Source organism: Salvelinus fontinalis, chromosome 32 (genome assembly GCF_029448725.1).
Source record: "Salvelinus fontinalis isolate EN_2023a chromosome 32, ASM2944872v1, whole genome shotgun sequence".
Classification (NCBI taxonomy): Eukaryota; Metazoa; Chordata; class Actinopteri; order Salmoniformes; family Salmonidae; genus Salvelinus; species Salvelinus fontinalis.
Genome location: NC_074696.1, coordinates 13,115,148 through 13,137,157, shown reverse-complemented (window position 1 = coordinate 13,137,157; position 22,010 = coordinate 13,115,148). Strand labels below are relative to the sequence as shown.

General features: G+C 48.7%; 1 protein-coding gene across 1 annotated transcript in view; it reads right to left on the bottom strand.

Moving 5' to 3' along the window:
- Positions 1 to 22,010, bottom strand: part of LOC129830766 (E3 ubiquitin-protein ligase MYLIP-A-like) — a 43,242-nt gene that overhangs the window by 5,818 nt on the left and 15,414 nt on the right. The window contains exons 3-5 of the mRNA XM_055893468.1: positions 6,577 to 6,762; positions 790 to 987; positions 189 to 353 (exon numbers count right to left, since the gene is read on the bottom strand). Coding sequence (XP_055749443.1) covers positions 189 to 353; positions 790 to 987; positions 6,577 to 6,762 — 549 coding nt within the window. The remainder of the gene's footprint in view (positions 1 to 188; positions 354 to 789; positions 988 to 6,576; positions 6,763 to 22,010) is intronic.

Genomic DNA, 22,010 nt, shown 5'->3' with positions numbered 1-22,010 from the left:
ACCAAATGGTTTGCGGAGAAGTCAGTCCCTTAGGTTTTCATCATGGAACATGTGATCAACAATGCCTTTGATCAGTTGGTGATCCAATCTAACTCCACAGATCCAGTATGATGATTATATGCAGAGTGTACAATTGGACTCCATGTATTTGTGTTCTGGCTTCCCACAAGGTAACCCTCTCCACTCGCCTGTAGAAGGCGTGTGTCTCAGTGATGGCCCGGTACAGTCCGCTTGCTGCCCGGTTGCTGATCAGCTTGAATAGCAGAACCACACTGTCGCTGGTATCCTTGGTCACCGTCAGGTAAACACTCTTCCCTGACTGGGTGGCTGTTTGGATTATAGGATAGCTGATCCTAGAATGGATGAAAAAAAAACTGAATTTAGAAACAGTATTCTTTCACCTGAAATCCTGTAACATTACACCTTATCGCACAATAATAAAACAAATATAGAATTAAAGTTGCATGATGACAATCTCAGATTTCCTGGAAGGTAAAGTTAGCGGGTCAGATGGACTTTACGCTTCATACATATGGACGGTACAGTAAAGGTAGAGTATTTATGGACAGTAAAGGTAGAGTATTTATGGACAGTAAAGGTAGAGTATTTATGGACAGTAAAGGTAGAATATTTCTTGGAGGCAATCTGAACTATGTACAGTAGATTGTGTATTGTGCACTATGCAACCCACATGCCAAGCGCTCTGGTGACATTGTTTTGGAAGATATGTCAGTGTTCTGACTGCACTAGAGATGGCGCAGTTGGTTATGGTGAAGACCCTTCATTTACCTGTTGACCAGGCTCAAGTCCTCTTTACAGACAGCGATGCCTTCAGGGCGTACCCCTATGGCCAGCCTCTGTCCCTCTGCGTCCCTGGCCCAGTGCCACTCCACCCCGTAGTGCTCCAGGCTGGACACCAGCTGCAGGGCCTGGTACTCCACTGACCCCGGGCTCTGACCCTCCAACGCCTTGTGCTTAGAGATGATACTGTGGCGAGAGAGAGAGAGGGAGATGGCAGTGTTACTAATGGTTCACATGCAGAGCCTCATTGCTTCAAAGGGTTCACACAAAGAGCCACTGTGCTTCAAATAGCTAATGTTCTGCATTCATTTCCTGGGAGGGCTGTGAGAAAACGGTAGAGAAACATCTTCACACAACTGAGAAAAGTGACAGACTGCTGGTAATGAAGTCATGAACATCACTACCCATGGCCATCTAGAAGACATGAAGGGTTCTAACACCAGCCATACAGTCAATCCAGCAGCCAGGATGAGGTTTAAACCACTGCTCCAGGAATCACTCAATGGCCAGTCAGTATGTCAGTTGCACCACAAGGCAAGCACCAAGGTCCCAGTTACTACAGACAGCACCAAGGTCCCAGTTACTACAGACAGCACCAAGGTCCCAGTTACTACAGACAGCACCAAGGTCCCAGTTACTACAGACAGCACCAAGGTCCCAGTTACTACAGACAGCACCAAGGTCCCAGTTACTACAGACAGCACCAAGGTCCCAGTTACTACAGACAGCACCAAGGTCCCAGTTACTACAGACAGCACCAAGGTCCCAGTTACTACAGACAGCACCAAGGTCCCAGTTACTACAGACAGCACCAAGGTCCCAGTTACTACAGACAGCACCAAGGTCCCAGATACTAGACAGCACCAAGGTCCCAGATACTAGACAGCACCAAGGTCCCAGATACTACAGACAGCACCAAGGTCCCAGATACTAGACAGCACCAAGGTCCCAGTTACTACAGACAGCACCAAGGTCCCAGTTACTACAGACAGCACCAAGGTCCCAGATACTAGACAGCACCAAGGTCCCAGATACTACAGACAGCACCAAGGTCCCAGATACTACAGACAGCACCAAGGTCCCAGATACTACAGACAGCACCAAGGTCCCAGATACTACAGACAGCACCAAGGTCCCAGTTACTAGACAGCACCAAGGTCCCAGTTACTAGACAGCACCAAGGTCCCAGATACTAGACAGCACCAAGGTCCCAGTTACTACAGACAGCACCAAGGTCCCAGTTACTACAGACAGCACCAAGGTCCCAGATACTAGACAGCACCAAGGTCCCAGATACTAGACAGCACCAAGGTCCCAGATACTACAGACAGCACCAAGGTCCCAGATACTACAGACAGCACCAAGGTCCCAGATACTACAGACAGCACCAAGGTCCCAGATACTACAGACAGCACCAAGGTCCCAGATACTAGACAGCACCAAGGTCCCAGATACTAGACAGCACCAAGGTCCCAGTTACTAGACAGCACCAAGGTCCCAGATACTAGACAGCACCAAGGTCCCAGTTACTACAGACAGCACCAAGGTCCCAGTTACTACACAGCACCAAGGTCCCAGATACTAGACAGCACCAAGGTCCCAGTTACTACAGACAGCACCAAGGTCCCAGTTACTACAGACAGCACCAAGGTCCCAGTTACTAGACAGCACCAAGGTCCCAGATACTAGACAGCACCAAGGTCCCAGATACTACAGACAGCACCAAGGTCCCAGATACTAGACAGCACCAAGGTCCCAGTTACTAGACAGCACCAAGGTCCCAGATACTAGACAGCACCAAGGTCCCAGATACTACAGACAGCACCAAGGTCCCAGATACTACAGACAGCACCAAGGTCCCAGATACTACAGACAGCACCAAGGTCCCAGATACTACAGACAGCACCAAGGTCCCAGATACTAGACAGCACCAAGGTCCCAGATACTAGACAGCACCAAGGTCCCAGATACTACAGACAGCAAACTGAAGCACCAAGGTCCCAGATACTACAGACAGCAGACTGAAGCACCAAGGTCCCAGATACTACAGACAGCAGACTGAAGCACCAAGGTCCCAGATACTACAGACAGCAGACTGAAGCACCAAGGTCCCAGATACTACAGACAGCAGACTGAAGCACCAAGGTCCCAGATACTACAGACAGCAGACTGAAGCGCCAAGGTCCCAGATACTAGACAGCAGACTGAAGCACCAAGGTCCCAGATACTAGACAGCAGACTGAAGCACCAAGGTCCCAGATACTAGACAGCAGACTGAAGGGAAAATATCTTCATAAGAATTCCATCATATCTTTATGAATCCTATTACCCCGGGAGGGAGGGAACTCATATTTCCATAGTTCTACAGAGACCTCATGTGATTGGGATTGAGATTATAGAGAGGAAGGAAGGGTCCTTCCTGAGCCGTCAGTCTGTCACCCGGAGAGCAGATTTTATAATATAATCTCATCATCCCCTTATCTGAGCAAAAAATAATAAGGGAATCAATTACTATAATGTAATGTGAGCCTCTGTCCTGTCCTGCTAGCAATCCTCTCATCACTATGTGTGCAGTGTGAAATCAAGTGTATGAACTGAGCTATTATTGCCCTAGCATTACTCATGGACTGAACCTCGGCCCCCCCCTCAGTTCCATAGGAACCTCGCCCCCCCCCCCCCCCCCCCCCTCAGTTCCATAGGAACCTCGCCCCCCCCCCCCCCCCCCTCAGTTCCATAGGAACCTCGCCCCCCCCCCTCAGTTCCATAGGAACCTCGCCCCCCCCCTCAGTTCCATAGGAACCTCGGCCCCCCCCTCAGTTCCATAGGAACCTCGGCCCCGCCACGCTCAGTTCCATAGGAACATTACTCATCCAGCTATACGGGGGTACTGATGTCGACTCCCAACAACTGTTTCTGTCTATGAAATGCATCACCAATACATTTCCTCTAACAGACAGCTTGGCTGTTCGGAAACTTTCACAACAGTGATAATATTTCCCTGCTGCAATTTCTTTACTATGGTAAAATGATCCGTATGTATGCATTTTATTATTGTTGTTGGCTCACAGTCATTTGAAAGTGGTTTACAAATTAAATTTGAGCGCAGCTGTAAATGGTATCACAAAATGAGTTAAACACAGTACAGACATTGGTTAAGTCTTCCTCCAAAGACAAAAGATTGATTATGAGGGGGGGGAACGTCTAGAACATCACCCATAGTGCAATAGAAGTTTGCTATCGGCAATTACTCAAAACAACAGGGCTGACGGAAATCACCAAATGGGTTATTATAATTGACGATACATTAACAAGACAACTTCTTGTCCATATTAGCCTGATTAGAGCCAGTCCATTGGCATTTGCATTTCCCCTCCAATTATGATGTCAGGAGGATCATAGTTTGTGTGTGCTTGTCTTGCATGTGTGTCCTAGAGTGTGTGTGTAAACACAGCGATAGAGCGGTCCTCCTCTGACCTAGTATGAACAGTCCCTAGTTTAGCTTGGCCTCCGCCCAAACTGTCGGTCTTCTCAAACTGTTGACTTAACCAGTCAACGAGCTGCTGAGCTACGCTCTAATCGCTGGCTTGGCTCTCCCAACCATGTTATTGTTATTGTACAGACAGACAGACAGACAGAGAGACAGACACAGAGACAGAGACAGAGAGAGACACACAGAGACAGAGAGAGACACACAGAGACAGAGAGAGACACACAGAGACAGAGAGAGACACACAGAGACAGAGAGAGACACACAGAGACAGAGAGAGACACACAGAGACAGAGAGAGACACACAGAGACAGAGAGAGACACACAGAGACAGAGAGAGACACAGACAGAGAGAGACACAGACAGAGAGACACACAGAGAGAGACACAGAGACAGAGAGTTTTTTTTCTGAGGTCTTGGCTGATTTATTTTGATTTTCCCATGAGTTTGAAGGTAGGCCTTGAAATACATCCACAGGTACATCTCTAATTGACTCAAATGATGTCAATTAGCCTTTGGGAAAGCTTCTAAAGCCATGACATCATTTTCTGGAATTTTTCAAGCTGTTTAAAGCCACAGTCAACTTAGTGTATGTAAACTTCTGACCCACTGGAATTGTGATACAGTGAATTATAAGTGAAACAATCTGTCTGTAAACAATTGTTGGAAAAAGACTTGTGTCATGCACAAAGTAGATGTCCTAACCGACTTGCCAAAACTATAGTTTGTTAACAAGAAATTTGTGGAGTGGTTGAAAAACGCGTTTTAATGACTTCAACATAAGTGTATGTAAACTTCCGACTTCAACTGTACCATTCCCTTTTCAAGTATTGATTTGTATGATTTAGTCTTTTCACAATGTGTAGGACAGTTACCTGGCGAGAACTCAATAACCCTGCTTGCTTTGGTGAAATTCCCTGTTAGGTGTTCAGTTCCATGCCTGAACAGGTTTGGTCCCTGAGAGAGAAAATCAAGTGGCTACATGGTAGAAACATGGGGAAGAGAGGGTCTCTGTAGAGGGGTCCTTGTGAGCATGTGTGGTATGCTCCAAAATGGCACCTTATTACCCATCTAGTGCACTACTTTTGACCAGAGCCTATGGGGAAATAGGGTGCCATTTCCTTTCCATCTGTTGCTCATCTCATGTTGGGTGACATCACGTGGGACAAACTGTTGTTTGAATTGCAAACCAACCTCGGCTCCATGGTAGAAACATGGGAGGGGAACATGTTTTCTTTCTGTACAGCGAACCTCGTGACCATGTCTTTTCTTTTAGTTTCCTCTTAGTCTGTCTTTTGCGCATGGCGACTGACACGTGGGCATGAGATTCGAACTTTGTTCCGATTACAAAGCAAACAATTTCTGGGGACTTCCAAACTCTGCTGCTGTCTGCAATGTCAGTGTAACTGATATCAGGTTCCCATGGCACTGCATGTTTCTGTCAGCTGCACACGACAGACTGATTCATATTCAAAAAGGTAGGCTAAGTAGAGGGAAATGTTACGGCTTGGAGCAACTCATGGGTTAGGGTGCAAATCCTAGAACCTATTTTACACCTAAATGTTTGTTTTGAGCAGCTACCATGTGTTATTGGGAATAGGAACACAGCTAAGTCTAGGTAACACTGTTGGTAATAAATGATGAAAGGTTTGACGTGTTCTGGGATGAATTTTCAAACATTCTGAATTGGGACGGGAAAGGGAATATTCCTCTTTGAAGCACCTGATTGTTAGATGTCCAACCGACGTTTGATGAATCATTAACAACACATCTGTCACTTGGTTCAGCTAGATGTTGATACTTTCATATCATGAGCCTCTAATAACATATCTGTTCACTAAGCCAGCCAGCGACCTTGTCAAGGGTAGCTTTGCTTTCAATATTTCAACCGTGTATTCATGTCCTGCAAACTCCATTCAATTAGCACAATGGCTAGAGCTTCAACCCTGTTTTGACACGCCACAGGTGTGTGTCTGTGTGTGTGTGTGACACATTTTACTATACTTGTGAGAACCAAAAGTACTCACAAGAATAGTAAACTAACTAAAATTCAGAAGTGAGGCCATTTTTGCCAGCTATTTCAAGCTTAGGGTTAGGTTCGGTTTAGGGGAAAAGTCAAAATAGGATCTTGAATGGGAATCAACTGTTGGTCCCCAAAAAGTCCTCAAGCATAGTAAGACATAGCTGTGTGTGTGTGTGTGTGTGTGTGTGTGTGTGTGTGTGTGTGTGTGTGTGTGTGTGTGTGTGTGTGTGAGCCTTCATGTCCCCCAGGTGTCCCCTGGCCTTACCTGTTGACTGTTGCCGGGCAGGGTTCGCTCCCACACAGCTCAGAGTACCAGTACTTGGCTGTGTTCTGGTTGTAGTCTCTGAACTCGGCTTGGGCCAGCAGGGCACTCAGCTCCTCAGCCTGCCCCGAACACATCCTCAGGTGGCCGCTGTGGAGGTTCTCCTTGACCTGCATGAAGAACACATGTCTGGTGGAGGGAAGAGAGAGGGAGGGAATGTTAGAAATGAACTGGAACAGGTAATGATTGGAGAGGAGTGGTGCACAGGGCCTGGAACCAAACAGGTAGTGATTGGAGAAGAGTGGTGCACAGGGCCTGGAACCAAACAGGTAATGATTGGAAAGGAGTGGTGCACAGGGCCTGGAACCAAACACGTAGTGATTGGAAAGGAGTGGTGCACAGGGCCTGGAACCAAACACGTAGTGATTGGAGAGGAGTGGTGCACAGGGCCTGGAACCAAACAGGTAGTGATTGGAGAGGAGTGGTGCACAGGGCCTGGAACCAAACAGGTAGTGATTGGAGAGGAGTGGTGCACAGGGCCTGGAACCAAACACGTAGTGATTGGAGAGGAGTGGTGCACAGGGCCTGGAACCAAACAGGTAGTGATTGGAAAGGAGTGGTGCACAGGGCCTGGAACCAAACACGTAGTGATTGGAGAGGAGTGGTGCACAGGGCCTGGAACCAAACAGGTAGTGATTGGAAAGGAGTGGTGCACAGGGCCTGGAACCAAACACGTAGTGATTGGAAAGGAGTGGTGCACAGGGCCTGGAACCAAACACGTAGTGATTGGAAAGGAGTGGTGCACAGGGCCTGGAACCAAACACGTAGTGATTGGAAAGGAGTGGTGCACAGGGCCTGGAACCAAACACGTAGTGATTGGAAAGGAGTGGTGCACAGGGCCTGGAACCAAACACGTAGTGATTGGAAAGGAGTGGTGCACAGGGCCTGGAACCAAAAAGGTAATGATTGGGGGGAGCAGGTGGAAGCTAGAGGTTGGGTTACACACAGAGCAGGTGTGTGTGTGTGTGTGGGGGGGGGGGGGGACAATAGGCCTAGAGCACCTGATGGTTGTTCACTCATTGACACCTGTACAGCTCACTTTCTCTCTCACACCAACACACGTTATGACTGACAGCTGACCTCCAGCTTACCAAAGCCATACTCCTCAAAGTAGTACTCTGTTCCGCTTTCTAGTTCCCCACGGTCATTGATGCCAGGAATAGAATGAGGAACACGAGTAGAGTTAAAAAGTAAAAGCTGTTCCCAGTCAGACAGTGCGTGACGTGGTCTGACTTTTAACCCAGTGACTCAATCAGTCAGCGACTAATTATTTAACCTGTATTTAACTAGGCAAGTCAGTTAAAGAACACATTCTTATTTTCAATGACGGCCTAGGAACAGTGTGTTAACTGCCTTGTTCAGGGGCAGAACGACAGATTTTTACCTTGTCACTGTACACACACAAAGACGCACACACACACAGAGCTCTAGCTCTTATCACAGTGTAAGAGGAGTCAGCAGCCAGCCCTGTAAAGCTTCTGCATTGCTGCCTATTCACAGTAGTGTGCTGCGGAGCGATAAGCAGACAAGGTTCTACTGCTGTGGTGTTGTAACAGTGGGGTCTGGGCACCATTCAGCCAATGGCCTCTCTTGTTCTCCCTCTCTCATTCTTAAAAAATAAGTCTGGTTATATACCAAAACAAGCCCACACAAAGACACGGCTAAATCAACGTAATAATGCCGCAGCGTGGTAAGCTTGTTCTTAGTGAGGTAAGGATCCTCCCATGTTGTTGCTAAACACTTGTTATTGTGCTGAATTCAACATGGAGGGATAGTAGACCTCGGGAAAGAAACTGGATTTTTTTTTAAAAGAAAAAATAATGAATAACAATAGACATAAACATGGAATACTGTGAACATTGGACTGGTACAATCACAGGCATGGAGGCTTTTACATTATTTCCCCCCGAAAGCTCAGAACAACATTTATTAGTTCCTGTATATATATATATATATATATATACTGCTCAAAAAAATAAAGGGAACACTTAAACAACACAATGTAACTCCAAGTCAATTACACTTCTGTGAAATCAAACTGTCCACTTAGGAAGCAACACTGGTAGACAATACATTTCACATGCTGTTGTGCAAATGGAATAGACAAAAGGTGGAAACTATAGGCAATTAGCAAGACACCCCCCAAAACAGGAGTGATTCTGCAGGTGGTGACCACAGACCACTTCTCAGTTCCTATGCTTCCTGGCTGATGTTTTGGTCACTTTTGAATGCTGGCGGTGCTCTCACTCTAGTGGTAGCATGAGACGGAGTCTACAACCCACACAAGTGGCTCAGGTAGTGCAGTTCATCCAGGATGGCACATCAATGCGAACTGTGGCAAAAAGGTTTGCTGTGTCTGTCAGCGTAGTGTCCAGAGCATGCAGGCGCTACCAGGAGACAGGCCAGTACATCAGGAGACGTGGAGGAGGCCGTAGGAGGGCAACAACCCAGCAGCAGAACCGCTACCTCCGCCTTTGTGCAAGGAGGTGCACTGCCAGCGCCCTGCAAAATGACCTCCAGCAGGCCACAAATGCGTATGTGTCTGCTCAAACGGTCAGAAACAGACTCCATGAGGGTGGTATGAGGGCCTGACGTCCACAGGTGGGGGTTGTGCTTACAGCCCAACACCGTGCAGGACGTTTGGCATTTGCCAGAGAACACCAATATTGGCAAATTCGCCACTGGCGCCCTGTGTTCTTCACAGATGAAAGCAGGTTCACACTGAGCACATGAGCACATGTGACAGACGTGACAGAGTCTGGAGACGCCGTGGAGAACGTTCTGCTGCCTGCAACATCCTCCAGCATGACCGGTTTGGCGGTGGGTCAGTCATGGTGTGGGGTGGCATTTCTTTGTGGGGCCGCACAGCCCTCCATGTGCTCGCCAGAGGTAGCCTGACTGCCATTAGGTATCGAGATGAGATCCTCAGACCCCTTGTGAGACCATATGCAGACACATGCACATTTGTGGCCTGCTGGAGGTCATTTTGCAGGGCTCTGGCAGTGCTACTCCTTGCACAAAGGCGGAGGTAGCGGTCCTGCTGCTGGGTTGTTGCCCTCCTACGGCCTCCTCCACATCTCCTGATGTACTGGCCTGTCTCCTGGTAGCGCCTCCATGCTCTGGACACTACGCTGACAGACACAGCAAACCTTCTTGTCACAGCTCGCATTGATGTGCCATCCTGGATGAGCTGCACTACCTGAGCCACTTGTGTGGGTTGTAGACTCCGTCTCATGCTACCACTAGAGTGAGAGCACCGACAGCATTCAAAAGTGACCAAAACATCAGCCAGGAAGCATAGGAACTGAGAAGTGGTCAGTGGTCACCACCTGCAGAATCACTCCTTTATTGGGGGTGTCTTGCTAATTGCCTATAATTTCCACCTTTTGTCTATTCCATTTGCACAACAGCATGTGCAATTTATTGTCAATCAGTGTTGCTTCCTAAGTGGACAGTTTGATTTCACAAAAGTGTGATTGACTTGGAGTTACATTGTGTTGTTTAAGTGTTCCCTTTATTTTTTTGAGTAGTGTATATATATGACACTGAGGCCACGAAATAGACTAATTCTCTCCCATTAAAAAGGAGTGTGAACATGAGAACTGTGGCCTTGTCTCAGACCTGCAACTGGAACTGAAAACCAGCACAAACCCGTCAGGCAACCCACCAGCCTCCTTCCTCCCCACCAGCCTCCTTCCTCCCCACCAGCCTCCTTCCTCCCCACCAGCCTCCTTCCTCCCCACCTGCCTCCCCACCTGCCTCCTTCCTCCCCACCTGCCTCCTTCCTCCCCACCTGCCTCCTTCCTCCCCACCTGCCTCCTTCCTCCCCACCAGCCTCCTTCCTCCCCACCAGCCTCCTTCCTCCCCACCAGCCTCCTTCCTCCCCTCCAGCCTCCTTCCTCCCCTCCAGCCTCCTTCCTCCCCTCCAGCCTCCTTCCTCCCCTCCAGCCTCCTTCCTCCCCTCCAGCCTCCTTCCTCCCCACCTGCCTCCCCCACCTGCCTCCCCCACCTGCCTCCCCCACCTGCCTCCCCCACCTGCCTCCCCCACCTGCCTCCCCCACCTGCCTCCCCCACCTGCCTCCCCCACCTGCCTCCCCCACCTGCCTCCCCCACCTGCCTCCCCCACCTGCCTCCCCCACCTGCCTCTTTCCTCCCCCACCTGCCTCTTTCCTCCCCCACCTGCCTCTTTCCTCCCCCACCTGCCTCTTTCCTCCCCCACCTGCCTCTTTCCTCCCCCACCTGCCTCTTTCCTCCCCCACCTGCCTCTTTCCTCCCCCACCTGCCTCTTTCCTCCCCCACCTGCCTCCTTCCTCCCCCACCTGCCTCCTTCCTCCCCCACCTGCCTCCCCACCTGCCTCCTTCCTCCCCAAACAGGATCCAGTCAACTGGATCAAACGAGACCAGACTCCCTTGTTTTCCTCACACATAATGTAACTTGGCATACCGAGCCCATCTGTACAAATGAATACCACAACTATGCAACATCCCTAACACAAAGCTATGTAACATACAACTCCAACGGTGTATGAATGTGTTACAGTGAGATGTACTGTCAACTCTGCTTGGTCTCTTCCTGCCACCCCCGTGCTGATGGCTGAAAGCACCCATGCAGGAAAATGCTTGCCACACTGGTTTTAGTCAGACAAACATTCTAATTTAGCTAGCAAACAATCCCATCTCATCTTGAACGCGCCAACTGTCTTGTTTTTTTTGCAGATTGCATATTTCAGGCAGAAAACATAATAGATCCAGAGTCTGGACTCCAGACAGTAACAGTGCTATTTTTGTATCAAGGATGAGTTCACTTTGGAGCCAGTCCAGCATTCGCACATAAGTAGCACAGATTGCTAGCTAGCCAGCTAACGTTAACTAAGTGATCATGTGATGAGGGCTTCTTGCTTGGTGAAGTGTACTTTGGATTACTTCTGTTTTCAAATATGCTGTCGCTGGCACGCTACTCACCGTCAAACCACCATGCCTACTCTCACGCTGTGACTTACGGGCTGAATGATGTTCAGAGCAGCTCGTAGAGTGCCCTCTTCAGGCAACCATTGAAAATGTATACAAATTAGCAGACCTATTTTTGTTCATTCTATGTACAGTATATAATCTTGGTGCATTACATATGGAATAAAGACCGATACAAATATTTATGTGAAAGGCTAATATCACCGATAATATCAGTCAACAGATCTAGTGGTCGGGCTCTAAACTGCCGTCTGTTTCCCTATTGTGCTAGGCCCAGCAGCAGGACTCATGTGACCAGCAGGACCTGTCTGGATGTAAACAACGGGCTCTGACTACCTGGGGCTTACTATCAGTCACGGCCCTGCCTGGCCTGACTGCTCTCCTTCCCTCTCCCTCGTCACCCCGGGGTCGCCAGCTAGGCGCTCCGCCTTACGTGACTAATTTTGGAAACACAAAGCCAATTGAAAAGGAACACTTCTCCTGTAGCTCTACCCCGTGCAGTCCAACTCTTTTATACCCCCCACCCAATACTGGGTTTAATCTGGGCTCAGAACATGAGCTAAATGACCATGTCTGGGTGTATACAGTATCTGGAACATCCTCGTAATAAGAACTTAAATACTAGGTAGGTATTGTCGTTAAGGACAATGTATAGGAAACAGTCACAAGTCTAGTCTAACTTGTACAGCAAGTCGACACAAATCAACGTCCAGGGCAGCAGGGCATGAGTCTCCCCTCATCCACCATGCTTTGATGTGAACTGTAGAGGGTGGTGATGAGGAGGGTGTGAGCTGGTCCGACTGTCCTCTGTGCAGGATCTCGACTGGTACACGGCTCAAACATGAACTCCAACAACATCTGGGAACGCCAGGCTGCAACGCCAGGCTGCATCAGTGGTGCCCAGACTGCCAACAGCACACATCATGACACCAGTCACTACCCTGCCCACACACAACCTACCAGTCACTACCATAGACAGTAACCATCTGTCCAGGTAGAAGGACACTGTTGCCCACACTACCAACCATCTGTCCAGGTAGAAGGACACCGCTGCCCACACTACCCGCCATCTGTCCAGGTAGAAGGACACCGCTGCCCACACTACCCGCCATCTGTCCAGGTAGAAGGACACCGCTGCCCACACTACCCGCCATCTGTCCAGGTAGAAGGACACCGCTGCCCACACTACCCACCATCTGTCCAGGTAGAAGGACACCGCTGCCCACACTACCCACCATCTGTCCAGGTAGAAGGACACCGCTGCCCACACTACCAACCATCTGTCCAGGTAGAAGGACACCGCTGCCCACACTACCCGCCACCTGTCCAGGTAGTAGGACACCGCTGCCCACACTACCCGCCACCTGTCCAGGTAGTAGGACACCGCTGCCCACACTACCCACCATCTGTCCAGGTAGAAGGACACCGCTGCCCACACTACCCACCATCTGTCCAGGTAGAAGGACACCGCTGCCCACACTACCCACCATCTGTCCAGGTAGAAGGACACCGCTGCCCACACTACCCACCATCTGTCCAGGTAGAAGGACACTGTTGCCCACACTACCCACCATCTGTCCAGGTAGAAGGACACTGCTGCCCACACTACCCACCATCTGTCCAGGTAGTAGGACACTGCTGCCCACACTACCCACCATCTGTCCAGGTAGAAGGACACTGCTGCCCACCATATGTCCAAGGAGAAGACCTGTTGAATATTTTACAGGTATTTTACAAAATATTCCATCCCGAGTATAAATCACTTATCTCCTTAAAGACATTTTATGAGCCCCACATTAAGACATTTATGATCCCAAGCCCCAAAAAAGCCTGTTATCCAATACACAGCTAGGCTACTGCACATTAGACACACACACACACACAGAGAACAAAAATAAAACGCGACAAAGATTTTACTTTGAGTTCCTGTTCATATAAGGAAATCAGTCAATTGAAATAAATAAGCTAGGCCCTAATCTATGGATTCCACATGACTGGGAATTCAGATGTGCATTGGTTGCTTGTTTTTGTTTTTTTAAAGAGGTAAGGGCATGGAACATAAAACTATGTTATTTTTTTCTCTGGAAAAGAGAGCGGGTTTGGGCTGGAAATCTCTAACCTGGTTGCCGCTATTCAACTCTAACACAGACGGACAAAACAGCAGGGCTTCTAGTTAAGCCTGCAGGGAATCTGATATTGGAACAGAAAACCCTTAAACGTCCTCCTCTCTGCTGGCCCAGTTTAAATACAACTGGGATGAACACAGCGTCTTTAAGGCTTTCATTACTGTCAAGGAACACCTGCTCTCAGACCAGTGGACCGCATGGTACATTTACTGTTCAGACACACACACACACACACCACCGCGGGCAATGGATGACAGCGGGGGCTCCAACACAAAGTAATCTGTTCTATTGCTGGAATGTTAAAACACTTGACTGCATACCTGGAATAATTCAATTAAAGTGCACCATAGACGGAGGGGGGAATATGGTTCAATGATCCCTATGTGTGACAGCAGATGGAAGATGGAGAGGAGGAGGAGGAAGAAGAGAAAGGGGGAAGTGCACTTGAGTTATGATTTTATTAGTGACATATTTTAACTGTGTTTTAGATGTTGTCAACGTTAAATGACTTCACCAAATAGGCTATATAGTGCATTTCACATGCTCTCCTCTCTTCACGTCAGTACTTTTTCTTACTTAACTAAATTAAGAGTAAACAAGTTCTCAAAATTAGCCAAAAACAAATGAAACAATTGTTTCAACTGGACTTCTCCTCTCAGTAGTAACATAGAACACATCAGAACGTCACAGAGTTCTCAGTTTCCAGAAGAACATAAAGTCTGTGTGAAATGAAACCAAAAACCTCTGCCTTGCGACTGCACCACATCAGCCAATGAGAAGTGTCTGTTTCAGAGCTCACAGGGCCAGACTCTACACAATGTGGTTTGTTGGAGTAACAATAACACAGCCCAAAGCTGTGGTGCTAGAGGTCACTCCCAGTCAACGATCTCTAATAACCCCATTCCATGGACCAGTTTGACTCACCGTCTCTCAATGAAAACTTCACAATTTACACTCTCCAACACAAGGCTGTTAATCGGCTCGTTTAAGCAACGGAAAGAGGGACAAAACACTAAATAAATAAGAAAATTATTCACACGCCGACTGAATTCCTGAATCCAAAGAGTGGCATTTTGAGGCGAACAAATAAGTTGTTTTTGTAAGCTAAAACACCCTCTGGTTATGGGAACATAACGGAGTGTAGAAGGGCAAAGGTCACACACACAGCCCAGAACCAGCCACAGACATCCTTCCTGGCCGGGAACTAATGCTATGGGTGCAAACTAGATCTACGAGGGACTGATTGATACTTGAGTTCAGAGACCTTAAAAGCAGTTTTTTTTTTTTAAGTTTGGGGAAAAGGACAGGGGCTGACTGTGGAAACCATCTTGTCTCCTAAACTAAGGCAAATGGATATAATGCTAACAACGAATGGTCTTCAATTCCGTGAAAAACATCCATCAGACTTGTTGTTGTGACAATATCTAGGTTCTGCAGACATGTAAAGACACTATGGAGTTGGCAGGGCTCAATAATACACTACGGCTCTCCGAGGGGGTTTAGGGGGAGCATATCAAAGCACAAAAACCATGTGACTTCTGCATTTGCACCCAAATTAAACTGACAAAAGTCTCAAACGTTCCTCTCTCACTAGGCTAACTGAATTCACAGATATATTAAACCAAAGTAAAAGCAACAATGTCAAAGATTCTAGTGATTTACAGTTCATATAAAGGAAATTAGTCAACTGAAATAAATGAATTAGTCCCTAATCTATGAATTTCACATGACTGGGAATACAGATATGCATCTGGTCACAGAAACCTTAACAAAACAGTAGGGGTGTTGATCCTAAAACCAGTCAGTATTTGGTGTGACCATCATTTGCCTCATGCAGTGTGACATCTTTCACAGAGTTAAATCAGGCTGTTGACTGTGGCCTGTGAAATGTTGTCCCACTCCTCTTCAATGGCTGTGTGAAGTTGATGGATATTGGTGGGTATTGGAACACGCTGTCGTATATGTTGATTCAGAGCATCCCAAACATGCTCAATGGGTGACATGTCTGGTGAGTATGCAGGCCATGGAAGAACTGGGACATTTTCAGCTTCCAGGGATTGTGTACAGATCCTTGCGACATGGGGCCGTGCATTATCATGCTGAAATATGAGTTGATGGTGGCGGATGAATGGCACGACAATGGGCCTCAGGATCTCGTCACGGTATCGCTGTGCACTCAAATTGCTATCAATAAAATGCAATTGTGTTCATTGTCTGTAGCTTATGCCTGCCCATACCATAACCCCACCATGGGGGACTCTGTTCACAACGTTGATGTCAGCAAACCGCCCGCCCACGTTCACACCATACATGTGGTTTGCGGTTGTGAGGCAAGTTGGAAGTACTGCCAAATTCTCTAAAACGACATTGGATGAGGCTTATGCCTCATCCAATTGCACGTTCCTTCAAAACTTGACAGTTGTGGCATTGTGTTGTGTTACAAAACTGCACATTTTAGAGTGGCCTTTTGTCCCCAGAACAAGCTTCTTGATATGCCACACCTGTCTGGTGGATGGATTATCTTGGCAAAGGAGAAATGCTCACTAACAGGGATGTAAACACATTTGAGCACAACATTTAAGGGAAATAAGGTTTGAGTATGGAACATTTCTAGAATCTTCTATTTCAGCTCATGAAACATGGGACCAACGCTTTACATGTTGCCTTTATATTTGTGTACTAACAAATCAACTAGACTCTGATTGAAGGACAATTAACTGAGTCCGAGAGGTCATGCAAACCCAAGAAAGCATGCATGTTACTGCCATTCAAAACCCAGCCAGAATGCCCTTCCATTTTGAACCCAGTATTAGCAGAATTCACCCGTCAAATTGCTTAAAGGCTTTAAGTCCCTTCTACAGATTCTATTTCTAAGGAAAAGGAACTAAAAACGTCCCTTTTCTCATTCATGGCAGTGGTCTATATTAATGGCTGTGCCCTCTGGATTGCTACCCCCCCCCCCCCCCCCCGACCAACCGTTGGCCTAATCGGAATGCTAAACAACAAGGAGTGGAAAACATGTTAATTTAGACCAGCATGACACAGACGGCACTACCGCTGGGCTAGCGAGGGATGACGAGGCAGACGGCACTACCGCTGGGCTAGCGAGGGATGACGAGGCAGACGGCCCTACCGCTGGGCTAGGCAGACGGCCCTACCTCTGGGCTAGGCAGACGGCCCTACCTCTGGGCTAGGCAGACGGCCCTACCTCTGGGCTAGGCAGACGGCCCTACCTCTGGGCTAGGCAGACGGCCCTACCTCTGGGCTAGGCAGACGGCCCTACCTCTGGGCTAGGCAGACGGCCCTACCTCTGGGCTAGGCAGACGGCCCTACCTCTGGGCTAGGCAGACGGCCCTACCTCTGGGCTAGGCAGACGGCCCTACCTCTGGGCTAGGCAGACGGCCCTACCTCTGGGCTAGGCAGACGGCCCTACCTCTGGGCTAGGCAGACGGCCCTACCTCTGGGCTAGGCAGACGGCCCTACCTCTGGGCTAGGCAGACGGCCCTACCTCTGGGCTAGGCAGACGGCCCTACCTCTGGGCTAGGCAGACGGCCCTACCTCTGGGCTAGGCAGACGGCCCTACCTCTGGGCTAGGCAGACGGCCCTACCTCTGGGCTAGGCAGACGGCCCTACCTCTGGGCTAGGCAGACGGCCCTACCTCTGGGCTAGGCAGACGGCCCTACCTCTGGGCTAGGCAGACGGCCCTACCTCTGGGCTAGGCAGACGGCCCTACCTCTGGGCTAGGCAGACGGCCCTACCTCTGGGCTAGGCAGACGGCCCTACCTCTGGGCTAGGCAGACGGCCCTACCTCTGGGCTAGGCAGACGGCCCTACCTCTGGGCTAGGCAGACGGCCCTACCTCTGGGCTAGGCAGACGGCCCTACCTCTGGGCTAGGCAGACGGCCCTACCTCTGGGCTAGGCAGACGGCCCTACCTCTGGGCTAGGCAGACGGCCCTACCTCTGGGCTAGGCAGACGGCCCTACCTCTGGGCTAGGCAGACGGCCCTACCTCTGGGCTAGGCAGACGGCCCTACCTCTGGGCTAGGCAGACGGCCCTACCTCTGGGCTAGGCAGACGGCCCTACCTCTGGGCTAGGCAGACGGCCCTACCTCTGGGCTAGGCAGACGGCCCTACCTCTGGGCTAGGCAGACGGCCCTACCTCTGGGCTAGGCAGACGGCCCTACCTCTGGGCTAGGCAGACGGCCCTACCTCTGGGCTAGGCAGACGGCCCTACCTCTGGGCTAGGCAGACGGCCCTACCTCTGGGCTAGGCAGACGGCCCTACCTCTGGGCTAGGCAGACGGCCCTACCTCTGGGCTAGGCAGACGGCCCTACCTCTGGGCTAGGCAGACGGCCCTACCTCTGGGCTAGGCAGACGGCCCTACCTCTGGGCTAGGCAGACGGCCCTACCTCTGGGCTAGGCAGACGGCCCTACCTCTGGGCTAGGCAGACGGCCCTACCTCTGGGCTAGGCAGACGGCCCTACCTCTGGGCTAGGCAGACGGCCCTACCTCTGGGCTAGGCAGACGGCCCTACCTCTGGGCTAGGCAGACGGCCCTACCTCTGGGCTAGGCAGACGGCCCTACCTCTGGGCTAGGCAGACGGCCCTACCTCTGGGCTAGTGAGGGAGGACGAGGCAGACGGCCCTACCTCTGGGCTAGTGAGGGATAACGAGGCAGACGGCACTACCTCTGGGCTAGCGAGGGATAACGAGGCAGACGGCACTACCTCTGGGCTAGTGAGGGATAATGACGTAGACAGCACACATTCATTGAGGGGGCCAAGTTCCAACAATAGAATTAAAACAACTGGAGCAGTGATGACATTCTACTTATTCTATGGGGCCCCAGCTTAATCCCTGCCTTGCTCTCACCCAAACAGACATGACCACTCCCATCATCTCCTAACCAATGGATGGATTTATCAGGACGTTTCATAAAGAGGGATGTTTGTTGTTTGAGCGAACAGCTTTAAAAACAAATATGAAATCTACTACTCCTCCGAGAGTTCAGAAATTACAACCAAATGCAGAAGTAGCTCTATGAAACTGCACAGATCTGGTCAGTGAACACACACACATAAACATCAAGACTGCCTCAACTCAAACCATGGTCAGAGACAGAGTCCGTCTAAGTGTGAGAGCAACAAAAATAGATGGGGGTTGAGAGTAGAGAAAACATCTCTCCCACTAGCAGGCAGTCGGCTGCATTAGGCAGACAGGGTGTTTCAGAAGCTACCCAGGCGGAGCGGTGTAGAGAGATGCTGTGATCTAAGCTACAGGATTAGGATGGGGGTGTATTTGATGTTCGGAGGAACCACACAAATCACACTGAACTGAGCCTGTGCTACAGACCAAAGGCCTGAGTGTGTATTTATAGAAAGCTTTCTATTTTTTTTTTATGTGGGAGTGTGTGTGAAATTCATTAGAGATCATTTTAAAAGACGTCCTGCAGCGATTTTTGAACTTTGACTGTTGGAAAGCGATATCCAAAGTATAAATACAATGAAGTACACACACTAAAGGATTAAAAAAATAACTATTGGGCAAACCTCAAGGAGTTGGTCTGATGGGAGTCCGTGATGTCATCCCTAGCTTGAGGAACAAGCCCCCCCATGTCATAACATACCTGGACCACCTATTAAGATGGGCCTTTGTTGGAGGCAAAGTATAAATGCTATGAAAAGTTGGGGCTTGCATGTACGTTTTAAAGTTGGTTTCGTGTTAAATGGTTTAAGCGCTAGAGCGGGCGGAATAAATATTATAATAATAATGATGAGTTTGTAAGAAATCTAGAGTAGCTTTCCTTCAGCAAGCAAACTAATAAGAAGAGTGTAGAGCGCTGCGGATCCCGACAGAGCACTGCTGCAGTCGCCATCTTTCATTCTGCGGTTGGGAGCGGGTGGTCAGATCAGACAAACTTGGAATGGAAATATATTTTGTGTTGTCCCGCAGATTATTTGGAAACGGTCGTCTTTCTGCGCGTTAAGATTACCTATTGTATTAACAAGTCACACCTGTCTCATTATTCACTGCTTCAAGTTAAGTAGCCTACTGTGGTCTCAATGAAATAGAGTGGGGGGGGGGGGGGGGGGTGAAGCAAGGGGGCAGTCATCTTTCCAAGGATATGTACTTCCTAAATATGAGGATTAGGATAGTTAACTACATTGCCCCAAAATAAATAAATATTGATCGCCCATACATGTCTGTCTGAAAATCGTCCCACGCCTAAAAAGGTAAGCTATAAAACGAAGCTCAAGTGAAAGTGAAAGTCTCACCAATTCTGCTCTCTTCAAACTACGTCTAGCCTACTCGCTGATATAGCGCCGTAATACCGAAAGCTTAATATAAAATGGCCACGTGAAAATCTCTGGTAATTTAACCTATTTCTTAGGTATTTTTGCACATTTCAATATTGCCAATTGCTGAGTCTTCACATGAGCCTAAAATAACATTGTGGGATCAGGTCTTGTGGTAGTGTTAATGAAACGTTTACTGTTGACAGGAGAACAAGAGGAGACAATATGACGAGGTGGATAATTATATAATAAGGCCGTTTAATTACATGTAAAGATATCTTAGTAAAATCTTGCAGCAAGGCTCTTTCATTCTGACTCCTAGTGAATCGTCCGGAAAAGAGGGAGTTTCCAGAAATGTTCAGTACTATATAGACAACAAGCAAAGTAGGTAGATCTGCGAGTCCGGCCTTCCAGTTGGTCGATCTGGGTCTTGGGTATTCCTGATCAGGCCTGGTGTCCACGTTCCATTGGTTCCTGAGAGTTCTTTGTCCTGAGGTCCAACCATGGGTTGGGTGTGTCTGTGTGATTGTCATGGGGGAGGGGAATTGTGGGTGCCGTGTATATGTCCTATGTGTCCAGCATATGTCCAAGAGAAAGAGGGGGTGTGTATGTTGTGTCAACTTATAGGTAATGTTGAGAAGTTGTTAAAACAAGTTACCAATATCTAATACAATTTCTTACAGTAGCGAGTGGGAGCCCGACAGAAAGACAGCTGGTGTGGGCGGGAGTGGGACGAAAAGCTGCAGGTGCGAGCGGGGTGAATAAATCAGTCCTGTGCAGACTACTAGAGTTAGCCAAGCGCACACAAAAAGGCGCAAGCTTACAATAATGGGATAGCAGCAGGATTTGGTGATGATTCTGTAAATTTAAGCGCTCCAGCTTATGTAAGCAGCTTTTTATTTGTATTCTGTGAGTGCAGAGTCCACCATATGCTACGTAACAGGGTGAGAGAGAGGCCCGTGTATATGGGTAGCATGTATATGCGTGAGTGAATGTGTACAAACTGGCATTCTGCGTGCGTCTTTACCCACTAAGGACAATTAACACGCTCTCCAGCATTTGTTACTACAGACTGCAGGCTTTCCTGTACCAGGACATGATGTTTGTCTGTGTGTGTGTGTGTGTGTGTGTGTGTGTGTGTGTGTGTGTGTGTGTGTGTGTGTGTGTGTGTGTGTGTGTGTGTGTGTGTGTGTGTGTGTGTGTGTAGCTGTGAGGGTAAGTGTGAGCATGCCTATAATGCTGGAAAATCCCCCTGGGCCAGGTCACCATTCAGCACTGTCACTTGCCAAGAACACTCAGTTCCATTGGTGGATATTAGTTTGTGAGCATGTTCCATTGGTATATAGTTGTTTCTGAGAGTCATCCTTCACTAGTAAACTATTGGCTGGGGTCTCTCTCATACACCAACTGGCAGTGCAACACTTGTAGCAGAACAAGCGGATAGATTAGGAATAGAGCACATGCAGAGGAGAGATGGAGGAATGGGAGTTGGACACAGTCACGCCTTCCACTTACTTAGATGTTCTGCTCTCACTGTGAGAGTCTACTGGTCGGGTTGGGTGCTATCCAGACGGTCATACTGTTTCTGTACCATACCAGGGTATAAGGTATTACCGGAAGTGCACACAAGGGGCGCTATTTCTTACAAATGTTGACGCACAAAACAATTTAGGCAACAACAGGGATTTTGATACAGGAGGGGATTGAATGTCTCTGCTATAAACATAAAGCTTGATCTTGACATCAACCACTTAGCTAGCAAGTTAGCAAACCAAATGCATAGCTGGAGCCCTGAGCTGAATATCATTCATTTAACACATCTTATATATTTCTACTTAACTTACAAGCAGTGGCGTAGCACTCCTGTCCGTTTGTGGTCGGAGTGTGACAGGCAGAGACAGCAGTAGTCTGACTGGGTGACGGGCGGAGGGAGACAGCAGTAGTCTGACTGGGTGACGGGCGGAGGGAGACAGCAGTAGTCTGACTGGG